Source organism: Anoplopoma fimbria, chromosome 6 (genome assembly GCF_027596085.1).
Source record: "Anoplopoma fimbria isolate UVic2021 breed Golden Eagle Sablefish chromosome 6, Afim_UVic_2022, whole genome shotgun sequence".
NCBI lineage: Eukaryota > Metazoa > Chordata > Actinopteri > Perciformes > Anoplopomatidae > Anoplopoma > Anoplopoma fimbria.
This window is the reverse complement of record NC_072454.1, coordinates 13276685-13299287: the sequence shown is the minus strand read 5'-3', so window position 1 is coordinate 13299287 and position 22603 is coordinate 13276685. Positions and strand designations below refer to the sequence as shown.

At 41.8% G+C, this 22603-nt stretch overlaps 3 protein-coding genes across 3 annotated transcripts in view; 1 reads left to right on the top strand and 2 right to left on the bottom strand.

Annotated features, from left to right (window-relative positions):
- Positions 1–3535: 3535 nt before the first annotated feature.
- alox5a (arachidonate 5-lipoxygenase a) lies at positions 3536–9609 on the bottom strand. Its single transcript, XM_054599763.1, has 14 exons — positions 9411–9609; positions 8312–8510; positions 8137–8218; positions 7929–8051; positions 7120–7226; positions 6653–6825; positions 6414–6560; positions 6121–6324; positions 5957–6043; positions 5510–5688; positions 5212–5333; positions 4730–4830; positions 3844–4014; positions 3536–3732 (listed from the first exon to the last, which is right to left on the bottom strand). Exons 1-14 carry the CDS (start codon positions 9558–9560, stop codon positions 3553–3555), a joined length of 2025 nt encoding a protein of 674 aa, XP_054455738.1. The 5' UTR covers positions 9561–9609; the 3' UTR covers positions 3536–3552.
- Positions 9610–10328: 719 nt separating this feature from the next.
- slc25a16 (solute carrier family 25 member 16) lies at positions 10329–17833 on the bottom strand. Its single transcript, XM_054600166.1, has 10 exons — positions 17567–17833; positions 17247–17375; positions 16238–16330; positions 16010–16143; positions 15712–15775; positions 15155–15276; positions 14923–14989; positions 14630–14792; positions 14453–14521; positions 10329–13021 (listed from the first exon to the last, which is right to left on the bottom strand). The coding sequence occupies exons 2-10, from the start codon at positions 17341–17343 to the stop codon at positions 12865–12867; spliced, it is 966 nt and encodes a 321-aa protein (XP_054456141.1). The 5' UTR covers positions 17344–17375; positions 17567–17833; the 3' UTR covers positions 10329–12864.
- A 417-nt stretch (positions 17834–18250) lies between these two features.
- Positions 18251–22603, top strand: part of tet1 (tet methylcytosine dioxygenase 1) — a 28375-nt gene continuing 24022 nt past the window's right edge. The window contains exons 1-2 of the mRNA XM_054599657.1: positions 18251–18949; positions 19143–21482. Of these exons, the coding sequence (XP_054455632.1) occupies positions 19314–21482 (2169 nt within the window). The 5' untranslated portion in view covers positions 18251–18949; positions 19143–19313. The remainder of the gene's footprint in view (positions 18950–19142; positions 21483–22603) is intronic.

The window sequence follows — 22603 nt, the reverse complement described above, 5'->3', positions numbered from 1 at the left end:
GCACTCAGTCCAAGCCATTGGTTGTCTGACTCATATTTTACACACAGACAGGCCCGCAGTGAAGAGCAGCCGGTGTGGAAATGCTTGATGACTGAGGAACAACCACACACTCCCTTTCCTCTGATCCCAGACTGACCCACTGTCCTCCTCCGGACACGTATAGTCCACAACACTTCGTCCACAGAGACAGACAGACAGACAGACCGTGACTATCTTCCTCTTTCCACATTGATCCTATCAGATCTTATCCCTCCCTCCACCTGCACCCTGAATCCACGCCCTTATCTTTTCCCAGGACCGGACTGTTTTTACGGACTTCTACAAATGTCTGAAGAGGCCTGGAGCAGACCACTTCACACACACACTCTTGTTTGTACACCTCTGGGGGAGCAGGACTGAGACAAATAGACTCACAAACAGCCCCGGAGGTCTACACATTTCTGATGCGTGGTTTCTTTGCTTGGGGGTTTGTTAGATTTGTTTGTTTTTACCTCCCGTGAGTCTGGCTGAACTGCCGTGGATCAGTATGTAGCACCGCGCATCGGATCTCTGGAACATTCCAGCTACTGCCATCTCTGTTGCTGTGGTCTTGTCAGCCCCGAGCTGGTCTGGATCGGACCAGACCATGATCTGGACATGCATCGAAGCACTTTTGTTTTTTAGTTCCCACAACAAATCCCCTCCCTTCCCCTTGCCCTTTTTTTTTCTTTAATATGAATTAAGTCTTACTGTATATGTTGTACATGCGGGAGAGCACATTCGGACTTCAAACTCCTGTTTTATTTGACATTTATTCATACACACATATACATGTATATGTATATTAAACCTCCTGTGGATGACAAAAAAAGGAATTGGGGGGTTAAAGAAATGGAATCGTGCTGAAAGAAACATCTGAGTGTTTTTAGTCAGAATTGAGTTTTGAAAACGATATCAGACTCAAAGCTCTAATGCAGATAAGGGAAAAACCAGCCACATGACTTCTGCACCCCAACATGATCTTTCTGAAGGCTTTGAGAATGTAAACTTTTTTTAATAAAAAAAATATTAAATATATAAAAAAAAAAGAACAGCAAGAATTTTTTACTGGTCACAGGAAATTGGGAGTTAATTTCAATGTCTTGAGAACATTGCGAGAGCCTTTGGGCATAAACCGCGCCGCTCATGTTTTTCTATCATGCGAATGACACAGTATTTACAGTGCGATATTCCATGTGCAGTTTTTAATATGCTGATTTGTTTGCTTGGTCACGGGAAACGCCCTGGGAAATTCACAGCTGCCTATTTTCAGTCTGTCCTCCCGTCGTTCAGTCAGTGCATTGATTGATCCCAAATAGATGGTTTTGATTAAAAAGCAGGCAGACTGTAACTGTGTATTTGAATTTGACTGCCGAATTGAAAATGGGCTAATTACTGCTCTGCAATACCCACAAATTAACAATCCATCCCTTCAGTTATTTTAAAACGCTTCAGAGAATAAGGTGAAAGATCTGATAATTATCAAGCGTTTCAGACGAGCAGAAAAGTCTGTCTCAGTGTAAGTTTCTCTTTTCTTTTTGCAAGGCTCTTATCACATGATAGAGTGTCTATTTTAGTATTTAATCACAAGACTGCCAGCATGTTGCCTCCCATTATAAAGAGTGTTAATTTCTTCCCACATCTGGCCTTATGAAGCTCAAATTAGACAAATTGCTCCAACAGCTTTTTTTAATTTTAAAAGGAAGCACAACTTAAATAAGTCATTCTAGGGGATTTTTGTATCAGTGCAACATTTTAGGTTGTTGCATTCAAGAACAATCAGATGCAACGCACGCATACATACATTTGCTGCCTGTGACAGATATATTCAGTATGAGTCCCCTCTCACTGATGAGCTGACTGGAGCGCCGCCTGCTGGCGAGAAGCTGGAGGTGCAGTCTGACGTAGGCAGCGGTTGATTTCTCAGGGTGGTGTGTTTATGGGCTTACAGTCATTGTAAGTGCTTTGTGTATGTGGGAGCACAGTGATGCCAGGCTCATGTTGAGCCTCTCAGCCATTCCAGCAACACACACACACTCATTTAAAAAAAAAAGAAAAAACCTGTCTTTGATACCAGTGTACTGTGTGTGAACAATGATGGTCCAACAACATGTGTGACAATTACTGCTCAGCAGCAGCAGCAATAACTGAAATCTGTGCTTAGTTTTTTGCAACAATCCATACTGTACTTGTGTAAATGCCCCACGGTGACTTGAGATCTGGAGTCTAATATAATTTTAATACATAATATGAGCCGAGGGAGTTTTTGTGTGTCAAGTTGGATTAAGACCTAGTAATGAGAGGCTTCTCTGAAACTTTGATACCCGCGAGGCTCAGTGCAAATAGACAAATTAAAAGTGCAATTACCCTTTTGTTGATATTCTATTCTATAGTTATGTAATGGTGTTTAATGTCCAGGGTGTCCTCTGGGTATAAAAAGATTATTTCTTCATTTTGTGTTGTATTTATTTTTAAAAGAAAACAGAGTACAATTTGTTCATTAAAAAAAAGAAAATTCATTAGTAATTTTATGCAACTTACACTTTTCTTTTTCCCAGGCATAAATACCTGAACATCACTCTTTGATTTGCACTTCAGATATTAGGGTTGTAAAAATAGCTTGGTCGTGAATATCTGCTTTTAAAATGCTTGATGAATTTTGTCTTAAATGTGCAGAATATAGACATTTAACTGCAGAATCACATTTAATCATGTCATGTTTTTTTCAAATAAACAACATGGAATAATTAGACATGTAGTTTAAACGAGATGGAAGATGAAAGATGGACTGTGGATTGTGATTTTTTTTTACTTTCTACTCATAGGAGCTGGCTCCTTTCATGAAGTCTGAGACAGAAGATTTGAGGCCATATTTGGACGCTTTAACAAGCAGACATGTTCCTCTCTGTGAGCAGCTTTTCTTTCTCACTTTCTTTCCCGTGTCTCTCTCATCATGACCTGATTTCTCCATTTTATAATCCTATTAAGCACATTGTCTTGACCCTGTCGCTTATACGTTTGATCATGTCTGGGAATAGTGTAACTTGCATAAAGCTACATTTGTTTACTACTGACTGGACTTGAACATATATGACTGTTCCCCTGTCTTATGATATCATTCCACAAGTTTGTCTGTGAATTTGCTTTGGAATAGTAACTGTTAAGAATTTGTAAACGTACTTATGTTTTTAAAATAAATATTGATGTGTTTTCAGTTTTAATTTCCCATTATTGAACAAAGTATGTAGAATTAAAAAGAACAACCAAATAAAAATTAAGTTACTTTTACGGCTTTGTGTCTTTCAATGTAACCCATGAGTTTTGAATTTAAATGTTGTGGTCACAAGATTTGTTAGCGGCACTGTCACAAAATATATGAAAAGGTTAATATTGATAAAATATTTTTTGTCAGCACATTTTTATATATAGAAGTAACACACTCGAGTGACAAAGAGTTTTCTTACAGTTCAGGGATATTGGCAAAACTTCAATGTGCTTTTTGCTAAATATTAAGCAGAAACGTGATTTTGTTCCTCAAACGGCGACACTGTTTGGGATTTTGTCGGGGGACATGTTGTAGTAAGGCAGCTTCTTTCCGTCGTTCCTCTTCTTGATGGAGCTGCTTATCTCCGTCAGCTGCTTCCTGAACGTCTCCATGGCCGCCTTCACTGGTTTCTCTATGAAGTGCTCGTCAGGATACATTCCCAGGTACAGCTGTAAAGAGAGAGAGAGAGAGGAGACCGTTCATTCAGCCAAGAGGCGCCCTAAAACTTGTGTGTAAGAATGATTGCCTGCGTGTTCGGACTCAGGGCGCCCTCTTCGTACCTCTCCCTCCTGGTACTGGCTGAGGGCCCAGACGGCCCCCAGGTGCCAGCTGGATCGTCCGCGATCAGGGAGGCTCTCGATGATCAAGTTCACGTCTGCCAGGCCTTTCTGGTTGGGCGGAGGCTTTCTCATGGTAGATGGAGCGTTGGGGATCCAGGAACACCAGTCATACTACACACATGTACACAAAGATACTTAATGTTAATGTAGTAATTTTTCACTCAAGTAATGTACTTTTTACTCCACTACATTTATCCTACAGCTATAATTACTAGCTACATTACAGATAAACTCAGAATATGCTATGCATTGTTAAATAATAAACCAGTGAAAACAAAAAGAAATTGTGACCCGTTACAAAAAAAACTGTGTCTAGTTTGTGCTCATTTGATTGATATTCATTTATTTCACAAAAAAGCAAAAATCTGAGAAAAGTATGTAAAAAATGTATACAAATTTGTGGAGCAGAACTTCGTTTTTTTCTCCAAACTTGCCGCATAAATAATCTCATGACCCTTCAGGTTTATCTTGTGATGCGCTCATCACTGGAATAAACTGCCTTACTGTTAATAGTAGTAGTTAAAACATGATGCATCAGCATTAACAATCCAATAATGCAATGCCTAATTAAATACCAGGTGCATGGGCTCTGTTACTTTTGATATTTTAAGTACATTTTGCTGATAATTCTTCTGTACTTTTACTTAAATAGGATTTTAATAAAGGAGTGTTTTTATGCTGTTGTTCTGGTAGTTTAACTGAAGTAGAGGGTATTGGTACTTCTTCCCCTAAACAGCAACAGTCAGTGGACCTTCAGAACTCACTTCACTTGAGTCATATCAATTTGAGATATTGAATATTAGGTTCCTGATTATCTATTACTCACCTGTCCAAAGTTGACCGCTGCATGCTGGGCCGAAGCAGTGAACACAATGACGGTCAGATACTCGATCAGCTCCTCACGTGATTTCAGGAACTTTGGAAATTCTGTGCACAGATTAGATTGACAAAATGAAGTTAGATTTGTACAAAAAACCCTGTGTGAAATATCGTTGCACAACGCAGGTAATGGAGAAATGCAGAAAAGGTTTTACAACACTGCCGTAATGACACAATCACCATCCTGTGGCTTCGTGTCTTCACCCTGAAACTAGTTGTCATTAACAGAACAGACATGAATTTGTAACGCTGTCCGTTCACTTCCACACCTGTCTTCTCCGGAAATCCCTACACTAATAAAAATATTGAAGGTTGAGTGAGCTGCTTCTCTCCTCGGGAAAATGTACTTTAAACATTGGTTAGTTGCTGCATTTTGATTGTTGTTGCAATGCTAAAGGAAAAAATAGGACTTCTGTAACGTGAACCCACCGCAGTGATCGAAGTCCTGCATACCGAAGCTGCACACATCTTTAATGAAGGCCTGGATTTCTTCGTCTTCCTGCACCGTCTCATCGCTGGCGTAGTAAATGTGCATCACATCAGACACAAAACTGCCAGAAAAAAACAAGACAGAAGTGAGGTATAGAGAAACTTCTCACACACACTCACAATAGTAGAAATCTTCCCACACTGTTTATCCTTTGTTATGGCTGTGTTCTGTCCCTCAAACACACAAACTGTTCTTCAGTGCCGTCTATAAAAACTCCTACAAAGAGTTGTTCTTCACCTCTTGGTAGCCTCCCACACCCTGTAGCCGTCGTCTCTGTAGAAGTAGGTGGGCAGCTCCTCCTTGTTGTCCACACCGCGGGCTTTGATAATATCCGGGAAGCACAGAGACCTGAAAGTCAGAGACTTCAAAGCCTTTTGGATCAGCTGGACGTGACCACCTCCACCTGTCGCGTTTGCCTTTACGAGGATGGAGAACATACAGCATCACTCTCATTACTCCTGCAGCTAATGATGGTGCTTTTGAGAGTCCATTACTGAATGCACTATGATCCATTTAAAGCAATGAATCAGCATGAGTCTACATATAACTTTGACATGTCATTTTATTAGAGGAAGTTAAAGGCCTTTTGGGGTTATTTTCCTCGTTTTTCGGCTGCTTTTAACTCGGAATCTGTTAAGAGTACTACGTTTTTTGTTTTTTTTGTATCCACATCCCCAAACTCACCTTGTCGAAGATGCCGCACTCACAGATGAGCTGCTCTCTGGCCTTGGTGTTGATCGCCATGGTAAAACGAACATGTGGGATAAGTAGCTGGGAGAAGGAAAGTCAATCCATGAATCAATCAATCAAATGAATCAATCAGTCAGTTATTGGAGTCAGAGTTTTACCTTATACACGGGGTGAACGGCTGGGAGCTGCCTGTACATGGCAACAGCAAACACCTCTGTCATCAGATGAGTCCGGAGCAGGTGTGTGATGGTCTGGTGGTACTGGAAGTCAGCTGAGCGGACCCAGATCTTCGCCAGCATCCAGTCGTACTGACCATCAGTGGGCAGGAAGATCGGGTTGTCCTTCCCTGGAGTCTGCCCAAGCTGGGAAAACACGGAGGACATGGGAGAGGCAGAAATAAATTGATTCGTACTGAAATGTTTCCCTCATTTGCTGCTCAGCGCCACTGTACCTGTATGGCTATGGGCAGGATCTTGTTTGAAGCGTTCTTGTAGAGCAGACAGATCGGAGCTGCCAGGTACTGCAGCGTGCACGGGTCAGTGGTGTTAGGACTGATGCCATCCAACACCTCGTAGTCCGCGAAGTACATGTTACCCGCCTGGAGCCAGAATGTTGATTCACACAGTACGTCAGTGGGAGAATTAAAGTGAGACATAGCTGAAAAGGTTCACAGAAACAGACGCTGTCTACCTCTATTTCCTGCTCCAGAGTCAGCTCCCTCTCCAGGCTGACAGAAACCATCTCATGAGTGACAGGAAACTTGTCAGGAAGTTTGGTGCACTTTTGGATAATTACGGGGTTGCAGCCGTTTAGAAATTGGTACCCAAACATGAAGTCCTCCTTCCAGTGTTTCATCACATACTCTGGATACAACAAAATGAAATATATAACATAACATAGCATAACATAATATAACACAACATAACATAACATAACATAACATAACATAACACAACATAATATAACATAACACAACATAATATAACATAACATAACATAACATAACATAACATAACATAACATAACATAACATAACATAAAATAATATAACAACATAACATAAAATAATATAACAACATAACACAACATAATATAACATAACATAACACAACAGAATATAACATAACATAACATAACATAACATATTTGAGGCTGACCTGAGATTGTGTTTTTGATTCTCACAAAGATCTTCTCAAAGTCAGATAAGTCGCTCCAGGAGGACTGGAACATGTGCATAAACTGGTTCACAAACAGGTTCTCTATTCTGGAAAGTCATCATCATAATCATCATCATCATCATCATCATCATCATCATCATCCTCATCCTCATCAAATTTGTCACCATATTCAAATCAAAAAGATCACAGTATTTGAAATCAGATGCTTGTTCTTTTAATATGTCAATTGAACTCTAAACATGTTATATTTTAAATAGTTATGATGATTTTTTGCAGAAAGAAGCAACCTTAAAAGCAAAATAAATTAAATTATACCATAGTTTATGTCAACAAAGATGCAGCATTTTGGTCAACCCCTTTGAAGCTAACTGTGCGAAATTGCATGACTTTCATTTCCATCTCACCTACTTCTCCAGTCCACGTATCATTATCATATTTCAAAGCATTGCTATTTTTGCAGTGTACTGCGTGATGCAAACTGTTTTGGATTTGTTTTGTTATTGTGTCTATGTGCAGACTCTCACTCCTGCATGAAAGCACAATGCAAATGTCCCTGGTGATAAACACACAATGACCCCTCTGTTTTTCCAGGAAATTCATGAGTACAGAAAATAGCTGGAGCTCAACATGTGATCATGGCATCATGGAAGCTGGAAAACAACTCAGAGGGTTAAAGCTCCACTGACTCACTCTGTTCTGCACTGAGGGGGGTGCGTCAGCGGCCCTGACAGCTACTGTAAACCTGTTAAAAGCTTTTACTACACCGGACTGTTTGAAGGAGCACGTACGCCTTACTGTAGTTCAGCACAAAGTCCACTCCCTTCTCACTGTCAAACTGGATGTCCCGGGGCAAATCCTTGTGTCTGTTAGCATCTATGCTCATAGGAAAGCCTGGCTGCCACTCCTTCCATCTGTAGAGGACGGCAGATATGTTAGTGAGCCGCCTCGGCCTTCTTTAACACACAACCACACGCTGCATGTGCAGAGGGAACCTGCCTGTAGGTTTTCCTCCTCCTGTCCAGCTCTTTTAGTCTGTGCTGCTTGACCAGGCTGGTCTTATCATCCTGAGGCAGATGTGCTGCAACAGACACAAGACATGATGGATGGGACTGAGCTCTGACTGATGACAGAGAGGTCTGTTAGGCAAACAAAACAAAATAAACTGATGTACCTCTTCCATCGCGCAGCACCACTTCCTTGTCATCCACCAGCCAGCGGAAGCAGGGGAACTCCACGTAGTCTCCAGACGGGGTCTTGACTGTGATGTACCTGCAGTACCAGTCATCCTGCATCCAGTACTTCTTCTTCTCGATCTTCACCAACAGAATCTCACCCAGGTCCTCCCCAACCCTCACCTCATAAGAGTCCACCTGCAATTTAGTCAGGGGCTAAATAAACAAGCTTAAAAAATAGTCTTACCCACTGAATCAGGTGTGTATTGTTAGTTTTGTTTTTTTAAGAAGAAGGGGTATAACACATTTCACACAAAATATCAATGCCAGATGAAAACATTAATGTGAAAATGCAATTCACATACATGTGAGAATTCACACATGCAGAGAGAGTTGAAGGAAGCTAACATATGTGAGTTGAGCATCTTATATAATAAATTATTTAGGTTAATTAATTATCTTTTTGAATCTAATTTTCAGGTTTGCAAGGGGAAATATATTACAATGGCAAAATGGGTTTATTCAAAACACTGTTATGAAGACTGCAAAGATAATGCTAAATTTTAATTTAATACCTCATCCCACCTCCAAAAAGCCCCACCTCTTTAGTATTTCCTTTGCTTAGTTTTAATCTCTTATTTATTAATTACCTTTAAATTGTCTTGCATTTATGTTTTTATGTCAACACTATGTAAAGACAGATGTAATAATAAACTACTTATATCTCATCTTTCTGTTATATTTGTGACAGTTTAATTAGTCAAGAACACATTTTAGTAGCATTGTGGAATGACCTCCACTTATTTCATTTTAAAACACTTAACAGTGTGCAGTATAATGTAAAAGATAACATAATTTTAAATTAGGTTTTTTTCTACTCATTTATGTTTCCCCTCCAAAATAAAAGTTATTCATTTTCAGAGTCAACTTCAAGTTACATCCCTGTCGTAACATCTTCCTCTTTCATGTCAGCATGCAAACTATCTCACCCAGCGTTTGTGCGCAGTTGTTAATGCTCGCCAATCAACAGAATTTAAAATGCATTGTGTTTGTAACACAGTCATCTTCACAGCTCTACAGCAGGGTAACGTCACTTACCGCCCCCCTCTCAAAGTCATCGTACAGAGATTTGTCCAGCAGCGTTCTCTCGCTGCATCCCTCCGTTCCCACCAGAGTAATGTAGATATAATCATCCGTCCCTGCGAACCACTGGCTCCCTGTGGAAACAGTCACTGTGTAGGAAGGCATGGCGGTCACACAGGTACAAATTAACTCTGAAGATGAAGAAATCTGCAGAAAAGCACCAACGAAATGTTCGCCTCTAAATTTCACTGATGTACACTTCTCCTAATTTCTGTTGCAGAACAAGAAAGTGTGAAATCAGGCAGGAGAGGGAGTTGCAGGACACATTCCTCCGCCCCTCACACTGTTAATGAGGTCAGAATATAATATGTCCTTCCTAGATGTGTTATCAATGGCGATTTCCAATGTGCAGACATGAATGTGACCGCAGGGACAGGTGTCCTATGCCAGAGGGTTGATATCAAAATGCATAGTCTTTGTCTGCAAACAATAGGAGGGTGTTTTGTAATCGTAGATCACAGGGTTTTTACATTTGAGCAGTTTTACTGTGTTGAACTGAAGATGTGGGGGGAAAAGGAACACCAGAACATACACATCTTTACACTGCAAATTTACCAGTCAAATCAGTAGGTGACACTGGACAACAACAGCTAGTGTTTTCCAGCTTCAGTGAAATAAATGCAAATGCATCTGTGGTACAGCTGAAACTATTTACAGGGGTCTCTGTGTGTAGAACTCAAAGTGGGAAACAGAATTAACTTTTTCCTGCTCCACAAGTTTGATTAAAAAAAAACTCTTTAAAAAGATTAAAACACATCTGGGTCAGCTTCTGCTCCTTGTAAAAAAGGTATGACAGTATTGGACAAGATCACGGAAATGTTCACACTCACAGACAAAATAAAGACACAAGCGTTGGTACTTTAAAGAAGGTGACATGTAATGTAATTCAGACACTACTTGTAAAAAGCAAGGCAGGCAAAAATGAACAAATGTACAAATAGAGAAAGAAACTGACAAACAAAAAAGGCATTTTCATTGTTAAATCATTCTCCAAATATATATTTCTTTCAGTCACATCTAACGTAGCAGTACAGCGTACTCTTAGTCATTTACATATATAAATATCTTCCTATAAAGTAAACCTCTGTTACAGTGAGCAGCAGGAACAGAGCTGATCTGTTCTTGAAGGATTGATAGACTTTGTTCACATAAAAAAATAAAACAGCACTAACAGTGAAAGTTTATATACTTGAAACCAAAGATGGAAATCCAAAGAGCAGTGGATGAAAGCACAGCAGTGCTGTACATGTATGAGTGGCAACGTAAAATGCCGAAATGTTGCTGAATACTATATTTTGTTTCCTCTAGCTGCCACTTATCACCAGTGAGAGTGATTACACCCTCAAGCCTGCACAGTTTGATACTGTGGCTCATTTATTGTTGCATACACTTGGCAATCAAGACTTACAAAGAGGCGTCGTATTCACAAGCACTTTCCAAGGTAATTTGGGAGAATTATATGTTGTGAGATTCTTGTACCCCTGTTTAACTTCACCTTCACGCACACACAAGGCATGCTCACAATCTAACTGGCCTGCAATTTTCTTTTTCTGATTGATGGGTGGCAAACGTCCAACTGAGGAGCTGCTGAGAGGTGACTGACTGAAGCCTTTTCCACATCCCACTTCCTCCAACAGTGAATGTATTTTAGAGTGTTCAGTGGTGCATGTGCATTCCTCATATATTTCAATATCATAACATAATTAATGTGACGTCGCCTCATTATGTTTGGTGTCCACTGGTATGCAAGACTTTTTTAGATTTTTGGGGGACCATCTGACAAAATTAGTGGATGGTTTCTGAACAGTTTGGCGTTTAGACTTTCCTTTTAGCTTTTTTTGTGAAATATTGGGTAAATTTCCCTCTTTGGGCCTGCAGCAATTATTCAAATGAAACAATCTGAGAAGTTAAGAGGACAAAAAATGACTTGTTAGTAGATATAAGCAAACTATGATGAGTACATAGACATAGACATGCTTCATTTTTAGACAAATCCAAAAAGGTTCCGCTCTTTGCAATTCCAGCCTTTCATATACAGTGATTTAAAAGCGGAGACATCAACTGAAACCATATAAAGAAACTCACATAAAACACAATAATCACTCCGGTGAAGTAAGACATTTTACACAGGGGAAGACAAGAGGCTGAAAAAAGAAGGATGCTGACGAGGTTCACGTTAACATGAAGGCCAGCGGTGCACTTTAGATTGAAAGCGGTTAAGATACTATTTCATTCAGTAAATCGCGTTGAGCGTTTCTGGGGCAATAATTTTAAAAAGCCATACAGAAGCTCTCGTGAGTAGTTGGAAGTTTCGGCTGAACTGGGTTAAAAACACTGCGTATATTATACTCACTATGTGGTGACTTTCTTTGTAGAGAGATGTATGAGATGCTTATGAATGCCGTCTCCAGCTCTGAAGGTGAATAATACAATTCATATTCAATGCTGCCACCCAGTGGCAACAGGACATTAAATCAATAAATAAATGAAGAAAAAGCTACATTGACTAAGTGCAAATTTCTCCTGAGTCCCTTTACGTCCCTCCAGACATGTCAGACCTACATCCATATCATGGTAAAATAATAACACCTTCAACTCAAAATATCTTTCTGATCACTGCTGATGTACATAAATCAATATTATTACATCTACAGACTAAAATAATCTGAGTGCACAATAACACAAAAAGAAAGTTTTTTCATCAGATAAAACACAAACAGAAACTGCTCTAATACAAGGTTTGGCAATAACATTTTAAATTGTATAAACCGAAATCATGTGCCACCTCAGTAACTGCATATCTTTAAGAAAACCTGCAGGTTGATTAAATTAATTTAAGATCTGTGTAGAGGACAAAGAGAAAGACGCTCTAAAGTAATTGCACCCAAAACCTGCACACTAAATTTTAAAGACACGCTAAGCTCTGAGGAAACAAAACATTACAATTCATCAGATTACTTAAATCTCCAGGCACATTTCAACAAGAGCCAAGCATTTCATCACCAAGTCTGTAAAAAGAGGAACGTATGATAATGCATTTCACCGAGTTCCCTTCTTTGTAAAGAATCTGTTGAGAAAGACACCGCAAATTTGATCATTTTAAGCTGGAGTCCATCTTTAAACCACTTCTGTGTGAATGAGGCCACATGTCGTGTGTTTTTGTGTCGGCACACAAAAGCAGGAAGTAAGAAGGAATGAAATAGGACAGACACGGAGTCCCTTACTGCCAGATATCCCGTTTCCTTCTTCAGCGTTTACTGACCTCCCAGGTGATTCCCACACCGAAGAGTTTAAGACATATAGCGAGTGAGCATCCGATTACTCTACGATTGGAAGCATTTAGGTTGATCTGCTTAATGACTCGGAGCGGACAGGCCCAGGTTCAACTCTGAGGTTATGAAAACAGCGACTAGTTCAGGTGGAGGGTCTGCTTCATGAACTCATAGGTGGTGAAGGCGACGGCCTGGGAGGGGACACAGCGGATGTAGTTGAGAGAAAGGCCTCGGTACAATCCCTTCTTGACCCCGTACTCATTATACACGTACTTCAGGGTCTTGCTCAGTGATCTGTTCAGGGCAAGACAAGAAATCAAACACTTTTTAGAATTACAGAAAACAAACAGAGAAATCTACTGTTTATGGTTTTTGCTGTGTGTGTTGATGTTGTTGTTGTTTTTATGAGCTCACCAAAGCAAATTCCTTTTTGTTGAGCTGATAAGTATTACATTTTGCATATTTGTTTTAATTATTGACATTACAGGCATGATAAATCAACGTGTTTGTTGTTGAGGTTTGCCTGTGCTATGGGGATCTAAACCCTGCTGATGAACAGCAGCAATATAAAACACAAACAAACTAGGAGACAAATTACCTTCTAAGGCACTGATGTATTGACTGAACCTTCTGAATGTGTTCCTCTTAAATATCAAGGAGAAGAACATAATGCAAGAACAATGGGGCGGCTGTGGCATAGTGGAGAGCAAGGTAGTTCTCCAATCAGAGGGTCGGTGGTTCGATACCCGGCTTCGGCAGTCGATGTGTCCTTGGGCAAGACACTTAACCCCAAGTTGCTCCCGAAGGTTTGCCATCGGTGTGGACTGGATGTTGCATGAATGTTAGTTCAATGTTAGTTCATGCTAGTCTGATGGTGGCACCTTGCATGGTAGCCTGTCATCAGTGTGTGAATGGGTGAATGATATGTAATATACTACTGATTGTAAGTCGCTTTGGATAAAAGCGTCTGCTAAATGACTGTAATGTAAAGAACAATAAGCCGCGTTTTTGACTGGCATTGTGTTATTGAACTGGTATGAACAGTATGTTGTTGTAGTTTTACAGCTCAGCTGCGATTATGCCCGTTGAAGTTTTGGGCTTTAAAATATTATCTAATAAAAACAGCCCGCCGACCCTCTGGAGTTCTCTCTCGAGCTGCAAGCACGCACTTCATCATCAAAGTCTGCTTATAAAACCAAATGTGGAATCAACTATTCCAAAACACTTCAATTCAAACTCGGATTTTAAAGAATAAAGAAACAGGGACCAAACATTATTCATTAAGGAGCCCATATTACAGAGAGCGCAGGACAACTTACCCGAGGAAACTCCACCAATTAGACATAAAATCAGGAACGACTTCTTCAGTACCAATTAATCCTCTAGCTAGATGAGCACTTGACCTATTACTTCATCAGCACTGTGTAGTATGAGCAGCTTTCATCTCTATCATTCCCCTGAATATCACAGCAGACTCTTACAATTAGTTCTCCTTTATTTATCTTTTAAAGGATCACCAATAAGATTATAGTTTCACGGCAAAACTCCCAAATTGAATCAGACCAAATGAGAGCAAAATACTAAAGCAACCATTTGTGTCTTTGTTGTTGTTTTTTCACAACAATATTCTTCAGTGATACCAAGATATCTAAGAGCAAAGGATTTGTGCAGCTGCAGAATACAGTATAACAGATTATGGAGAGTGGGAACATTGGTGATACTTACACACATTTCTCAGAGTCAGGGAGCACGGACCCTAACTGCATTCTTCTCCTAGCCACATCCAAGGGGTACCTAGAGAGAAAAGGCACAATGTGACACATCAAACATTAATTAGTCAGTGGGATCCATAGCAAACTTTGTCAGCCTGATGCTTGTAGGCTTCCTGCCGACAGCACTTACGATATTGTCTGAGCGATGGCACCGGCAACCCCTCCACAGAGCAGGTTAACGTGTGTTTTCAGAATGTGGACATTAGGGTTGTCTGAGGAGGGGCGTCCCAGCTGCTCTGGGAAATGTTTCAAGCCGAGGCTCTTCAGGGTGCCAAAGGTGAAGAATGAGAAACCTGGGGGGTAAAAGCGGACGGGAGACAAAGAGTCAAGCTAATGGAGGACATCTTATGTGGTTCTGCTCAGCAATCTTGGATCATAACCAAAAGCTGGTATCAATCTCTGCAAAATAATCTCAGTAATCACCTGCATAAGGGGCCATCCCAATAAGTGTTGGAACGAGTCCCCTATAGAAGCCCAAGACGCCCCCCTCCTGGACAAAAAAAAGAAAAACAGGCCAGAGTGCATGAGGAAGATACATTTAAATTATTTACGATATCAACAGGAAAACCTAAGTTTTCATGTATTTTTGATAAAAGGCTATAATGTCTGTGAAGACCGTGTTGCTTGTTTGAGAACTTGAACCCTAGCACACTACCTTAAGGTAGATGGTGTGGAAGGCATTGGCGATTCCAGTGTAGCGATGATCTCCTGTCACCTGGAAGGCCAGTCTGGCTCGGATCACATCCAGAGGGTAGGTGCATATCACCGCAGTCATCCCTAATAACACAACATACGTATGATAATGGTTATGGTTATGCTTCAACAGGATTTACGCAGATTAAGCACTCACTCATTGTAGCTGTATTTAATTTCATGTGACGGACTTTCCACTTTCTCAATCTCTTTATACTGATGCAAGCCAACTGTGAGCCTGACCACTTCAATATATTTTTTTAAAGATCTATTAACACACAATAACAAGGCGTGACGCTCACTTGCATTGTGTTGATACAGTTTTTGTCACATTATGAGAAAGTTTGTACCAAGGTGACAAATGTAACCAGTCAAGTGTAGCAAAGAAAAAAATGTCAAACATCAAAAATAAAAGGAAGAAAAAGTTAAAAGGCACAATTTCAATGCCAATACAGTACAGGATTTATATAACTGACAACGACTTAAAAGGCAATTCTTATCAGCGAGAAAGGTAGATACCTGCCAGTGATCCCGCCATGAGGCGGTGGATGTGTCCAGAGATCCCAATCTGTTTACTTAGAAGCTGTAAAGAAAGGAAACAAAGGTCAACAGTTTCACCAATAGTAACAATGCACAGACATGTCACTGGTACACTTTGACTATAGCTAAATGTCATTATAGCAAAAGCCACATACAGTAACAGCATAAAAGCATTTCACATTTCCCTAGACAACTGCTGCCATCGGTTTTACTATCACCCAGTATTTATAACATTGCCATTTCAAAGTGTTATTCCAAACCTAAGTACACACCGCACCTTTTTATACTTGTCGAAGGCCATGAACTGGATGGCTCCATAAGGAAATATCCTGACCATCATTGCCCCGTTACCCTTGTACAAGCCAAGGAAGCCTTCTTTCTGTGGCACAGCTTTAAGAGTGGAAAACACTCCTGCAAAGAAAGACCAGAAGTTTCACTCATGTGACAAAGATGTGTGAAAACAAAGACTAAGTGGCATTCCATGTTTGGCTGCTGATGTTTCTACCTAGATGTTTGTAGTGGGGGTTCTGGGCTTGGAGAAGAATCTTTATTCTGTCCAGAGGAGCAATGGTACTCTTGGCACAGCATCCTGCAACACCTGATCAAAAACAGAGAAACACGGCATCAACCCATTTATTATTAAAATGTTTAATTGCTAATTTCAACCTTTCATGTCACCACAGGAGAATGGTTAGTAGTGTTTTTTGTATTTGTCTTGAGTGAATCTGGCATTGAAATAGGCTCATCATTTATCGAGAGGTGATTAATTACACTTGGAACTATAAGGGTAGCGTTGGTCGTCATACAAGTGTTATAAAGTAGCTAACAGTCAGATAAAAGGGGAGCAAATGTAACAGTCAACAAGCCAACTGTAGGATGTGCTGTTGTGATAAAAGTAGAAAAGCATGCTTTAAGGATAAAGAATGTGAATAATTATAAATGTTGTAACAAAGTACTCATACTTATGTGCTATGTTTACAATGATGTTGAGTATGTGAAGTCATGATTAAGTGTCTTTAATGCTCTTTGAATGGACGTTCTATCTTTTCTTGCCAAGCTCCAGAGGTTCTGATGAAGCAACCAAATAATAATAATAATAATAATAATAATAATAATAATAATTAAGCCTTTATTAGTCCCACAATGGGGAAATTTTTTCTCTGCATTTAACCCATCCCGGAGGAGCAGTGGGCTGCAATGAAGCGCCCGGGGAGCAACTTGGGGTTAGGTGTCTTGCTCAAGGACACCTCGGCATGTTGCCGGTAGAGGGGTTTGAACCACCAACCTTGTGGTTACGGGACAAGCGCTCTACCTCATGTGCCACAGCCGCACAAATTAAGTACAGACAGTACAATCAAGATCAGTAGGGAGGCTGTGTCAGATTCTGGGTCACAAAAGATGGAGGGAGAAAGTTAACAAAGTTTGCAAAGGCTTGAAACTGTGTCCTCCCGGTCTACCTCGTGTAAATCATCACAGACCTTAAACTGATGCAACAAACTGATGTCAGATCCTACCTCCAGCTGCAAAGGAGCGAAGGAAGTAGTAGTCCCTCTTTGCAGGTTTGCTGCTGGTTATGGCAGGAGATGTGGAGACCGCAGCCTCTGATGTCATCCTTCCTGCTCAGGAATCTGCCACATCCATGACTGTGCAGTTTGGGGGAAAAAAAAAATCTGTAAATGCACATGTGGTTATCAGAATGTAACATCATCCTGACAAATGTATTTATGGTCAAACCAGACTGTCCCATTGCTGTGTGGTTGCTGATAAGTCATGCTGCTTTACAACGGGACACAACTGTCAGGGTTTAGACACGAGACTGAAGGCTGATACTCACAAGATAATCAAAGCTGTCAGAGGCACACAAGTGGAGGGTCTGTCCAAAACAGTAGCTTCAAATTATCACATTCACTGAGTCTGCAGCTGCTCTCGTTTCACTAACGTTGACGTTACTTAAAATATCGCGTTACCTGTTTCGGTTGAACACCAGATAAAACACTAATTGAAGCCTTGAACCAACCAGAGGCACTTTTAGGATTCACGTAACGCACTTGTGCCCTTCGCCCGTTGCAGACTGACTACATCTGACCTAAAAAACAGTCGCACGGTGATGACGCGGGTTGAAGCAGACGGAGGGGGGCGGGGGGGGGGATTTAACTGCGTAACGTGTTTATGACAACGTGCGTCGCTGATGAGATGTTTGCAAAATGATGTAATGATTATTATAACAACGTAAATATTATATTATTACATTTTTTATTTTTTATTTAGCGTCTTTAGAAAAAAAAGCCAGCTGGCCTGCTGATATGAATGTAACGTTTACGATGAATTATTAATGAGTCATTACCATCGTGTTGAGCGCACCGCTGCGGTTCGATCCGCGAACACTCGGACGAACCCGGCGACTGTTCGTTCGAACGTCACTCGCGAAGGTTCGAACGCGACTCCATCCCGGGTTTTCCTCCCCACTCCTCCCTCCAGTGCAGACGACGCGTTTTTTCTGGCCAGAGGAGACCGTAGGGTTGCGTCTGGTGGTGGAGGGAGAGAGTGAGCGGGGCTGCCCTGGATGGATTGACATTAGGAGGGATTTACGTTTTAAACGGGTGTCGTGCTCCGCAAATACTACACGGTGCACGCTGAAAAACAACTATTCCGCTCAGTGTGTGTGCGTGTGTGTCCACGTCGGTGCTTTGATCATGTGTCACCGTCGAGAGAGGATTGAACTTGCCAGCAGTCTATATTTGCCGAGGAGGGAAACCAATACAAGGTCTCGCTGTCTCGCTGGAGCGGAGTATTATTAGCAGTTCAGACAGTGCAACTGTCGCTCTCTGGTATGTAAAGCATTTCAGCCGTAAACGAGTAAATAAAACCTCACGGGCGACGAAACGACCCACATCCACACGGCGCGATGGACGACAGCGGTCAAGTGCAAAGATAATAATAAACAGCGGCGCTGAAGGCGTTTTTACACGGTAATAAAGCGCTCTTCCGCCAGGCACAGAGACGAAAACAGGATCCGACCTCCGGCTCCAGCCCACCCCTCAACGCGCCTGCCCTTTAAACTGTTTGAGCCGTCTTAGTCACTCCTAAATGTCTTGTGATTTTATATTTGTTATTGAAATATGATATTGTGTATAAGTGCATTGGATTTTCGTTTTCCACGTCAATCTTCCAAGTGGATCTTTCAGGCGGGGCAAAAGTGTCATTTCCAGCAGACAAAGTAAACAACAATAAGTCTATACATTTATATATTGTACTTGTATGCTGGCAGTCATGAAATTGTATCTGATGTCTTTGAGTGTGTTTCTTTTTTTTTTTGCCAATAGTTATGTCTTTATTACACTGAAAATACATTTAAACATGCTCAGACTATTTGTGTTTTCATTTTCCTTCTGTTTACTCTGTCTTCACAGATCATGCACTGCAAATACACGATAATGACAGCATCATAATTTTTAGTTTAAGAGTAAAACGCAGAAGAGGAAGGTTTTTAAAAAATAAATTAAATTGTGCGGTGCAAAAGATAAACATTCACCTGGCTCCCATGCTGGCTACAAGTAATCCTCCCCTCCACACGCTCAGCCATGCCTGCTACTACCAAACGCACCAGGAGACAGACACCTGCTCAGAGAAAAAATGTCCAGAAGGTGATAAGTACCAAGAGGCAAACCTGTAACTCAAACAAACCCAAGGGAAAAGCCACAGAGAAGCCCCAGAAAACACCTGCAGAACCCAAAAGGTCAACAGCCAAGGCCCAGGAGCCGTCGGGCCGAAGCCACCGTGGAAGAGCGGTTAGTGGGCCAGCAAGTCAGGGCCCTGGGAGGTCGGCTGGCAGAGTTAACCGTACTGTAAACGTAACAGGATCTGCAAGGCTTAGACGGCCGAGCAATCTGCCTGACCACTGTGGCGAGTTACAAGACCCCCTAGGGCGAAGGAAGTCCCTGCGTGGCACCCTGGTGTCTGTTAATCCCTGCCAGCCTCCTAGACCTTGCAGAGGGGGGAGAAACAACAGAGGGGTCGCAGGGAAACGAGCTGCATCCCAACAAGGAAACACAAGAAACAAGCTTTCAAGCACCAGCACCAACGATAACGATTCAACTCTTGATGAGGAAAATGAGAATCTGGACACCTGTGATGCAGAAGAAATACTTCCAGTCTCTCTAAAGACTGATTTTGAAGTCCCTTTGAGAATCACAGATCATGGTCTGGGAGACAACAATGCTAAAGAGGGAAGCCCTCTCAAAGCGGATTCGCCACCGTGTAACGACGTACTGGAAGACTGTGTGCAGTGCAGCTGTGACAGTTCTATAACCCAGCAAGACAAAAACACTCTCAATCATGACAGTGAAGGTGACCTGAGGTGTGTGACTGGGGTGTGTGATGATGCTGATGGACAGCTCAAACTCTGCGGTGACAGAAGTAAAGATAGTCCCTCTGTGCTGAAGAGTATTGGCTCACCAGGGGTGCGGGCCGGCTGTGAGGTGAATGGCAGTTCATCTATCCTTGAAAATAAGCGCGATCATGCCAGTGATGGTAAGCAAGATGATGTGTTTACTGTCCATCAAGAGGAAGATAACGTGTTGGGTTTAAAAGAAAATAGGACGGATAAAAGAGGGATAGTTGCCACTGAGAGAAAAGAAAAGAAAAATCATGAGAGAGAAGAGAGTTTGGAGGAAGAGAAACCTGTTGAGAGACAAAAGGAGACTGTGGAAGAGATGGAGGAGATTGCTGAGGAGCTGGGTAATTGTAAGAGAGGGGAAAACAAACAGGAGACTGATGTTTCCATCAATCCTGCTGACTCCAGACCCAGCACTCCAGTCTCCCAACCTCCTGATCCACCTCACTCTAACAATGGACTGACAGCACAGTCAGAGTCACCTGTATGTGAGCTATTTGTCTCCAACGCAGCTACCTCAAATCCCACCAAAGCCCCCTCCACCTCAGAGGCACCTGAGCCAGAGTTTCTAAACCAGGGTAAGACGGACATGCAACCAACCATTCATGGTGCTAAAATTCAATCCACAGGGTCCTCAGTTGTCGCTGAAACTGCCCTGATGGTCCAGACTGTTCTAGTAAAAAGAAACACGCCGGTTATTATCCGTAGTGACTCCTTCAAACCCAGGTTCTTGAAGGATTCAAGCCATGGGGAACCGCACCAACTGCAAAGCCCAACGATCCATTCTCCTCTGGAAGAGGAACAAGCTTGCACACCAGCAGAGACGCAGACCAAAGATAGTGAATCTGATCGAGAGACGTTCGAGCACCACAGCCAGAAAGACAAACCGTCGCCGTCAGTGTCACCCGTTCCTCACCTGAGCTCAGATGCCCTTACAGCTGAGTGTCAACCAAACCTCAGCAAGGATGGCGAACCGGACCCAGTGCCGAAGATCTCGACTCCTTCTCTGGACAGCAGCTTCACCTTCTCCTGCAGCTCAGAAAGCACACGCTCCTCTTTTTCTTTTGACACTGAATCAGAGACAGGGTACGGGGAGTCGAGTCCCTCTCTTCTACCTGGATCCTGGGGGCCAGAAGGGGCCTGCTTTCCCTCCTGGACCGCTCTGAAAGCACAGAAGAAGGAGAAGAAGAAGCGGAGCAGGTGTGGGACGTGTGAGCCATGCCAGAGGAAGATCAGCTGTGGCCAGTGCAGTTGCTGCCTCAATCGCAGCACCGGCCACCAGATCTGTAAGCTGAGAAAGTGCGTGGAACTGAGGAGGAGAAGAACGTCATCTCTGCTCACTCTCTCTGCTGCAAAGGTGAGATTTGTTGTTACACGGCACAAGTGCATTTAATTACGTTTAAAAGCAACACATTTCAGTGGGTTTCATTGCAGTCAGGACTTCGGTTCATTCTCACAAGGAGGTCAATTTAGTTAATGATTTCAGTGGGAATTTTCTCGGGCTTCTTTTTTACAAACAGCTGATTTGAAGTAAATGAAAGGAGAGCGGTTGTTACTGTTTGACAGCATTGCTTTGGATCTCCGAGGTTTTCACCAAAGCGCACTGGTCGCAGCAATGATCACGAGTTGAATTAGCCAAACAGTTGAAACAAAAGGATTCACTTTCACATTGTGTTCTGTTACAACAGACGCTGCACTCTTAACTTCTTGGTGTCTTCCTGTTTAAATGTTGGGGAATGTGTTGAGTGATAAAAGGGGAACTGCTTGTGAGTGTATGTGTGTGCACGTGTAGAGAAAAGAGACGCTGCGAATGCATGTGCTACCTCTGTGTTGATGATTCCCAGCTTTAAGAGGGGAAGGAGCTATCACATGACCAGCAGCTTAACACGTGCGCGAGTATGTGTCTGTTTTTTTTCGTCAGCGTGTATGTGTGTCATGGTGCAAGCAAGAGACGAAGCTATTTTGTGAGTTGCACATGGTGACTCTGTATGTGCATGCTTGTGTTTGTGGATGGGTTTGTAATTAAGGCCAATTTGCGCTGGATGTTTTTGCACAGTGACACTGAATGGCATTGTGAAGGCGTATTTTAGAACCATTAAGACCACAAATGAACACTCTGGAAGCTATCACGAGAGGAATATTCCCAGCCAATTTTAAAACAGCTATCATCTATATGTTTCTATTAAATGACAATGTGAAAACAATGAGCCAATGTGAAAAGAGTTGCTTGTGGAAAACAATTTCCGTTACCTGCTCAGCACCAATCAGCAGACAGAGACAGTTAGCGACTAGCTGGTGAACATATTAGAGCATGTAGCAGCTAAAGGGACATTTCTTTCCCTCAGGAGTTGGTGGAGACCTAAGATAAAGCTAAAAGAGAGTCATTATTGGACTAACATTCATCTCCAAATGAACAGCCCACATATTTTCTCAGGTTGAGACCAAAAACAGAGCAAAAACGTTATTGAGTGTCGGCGT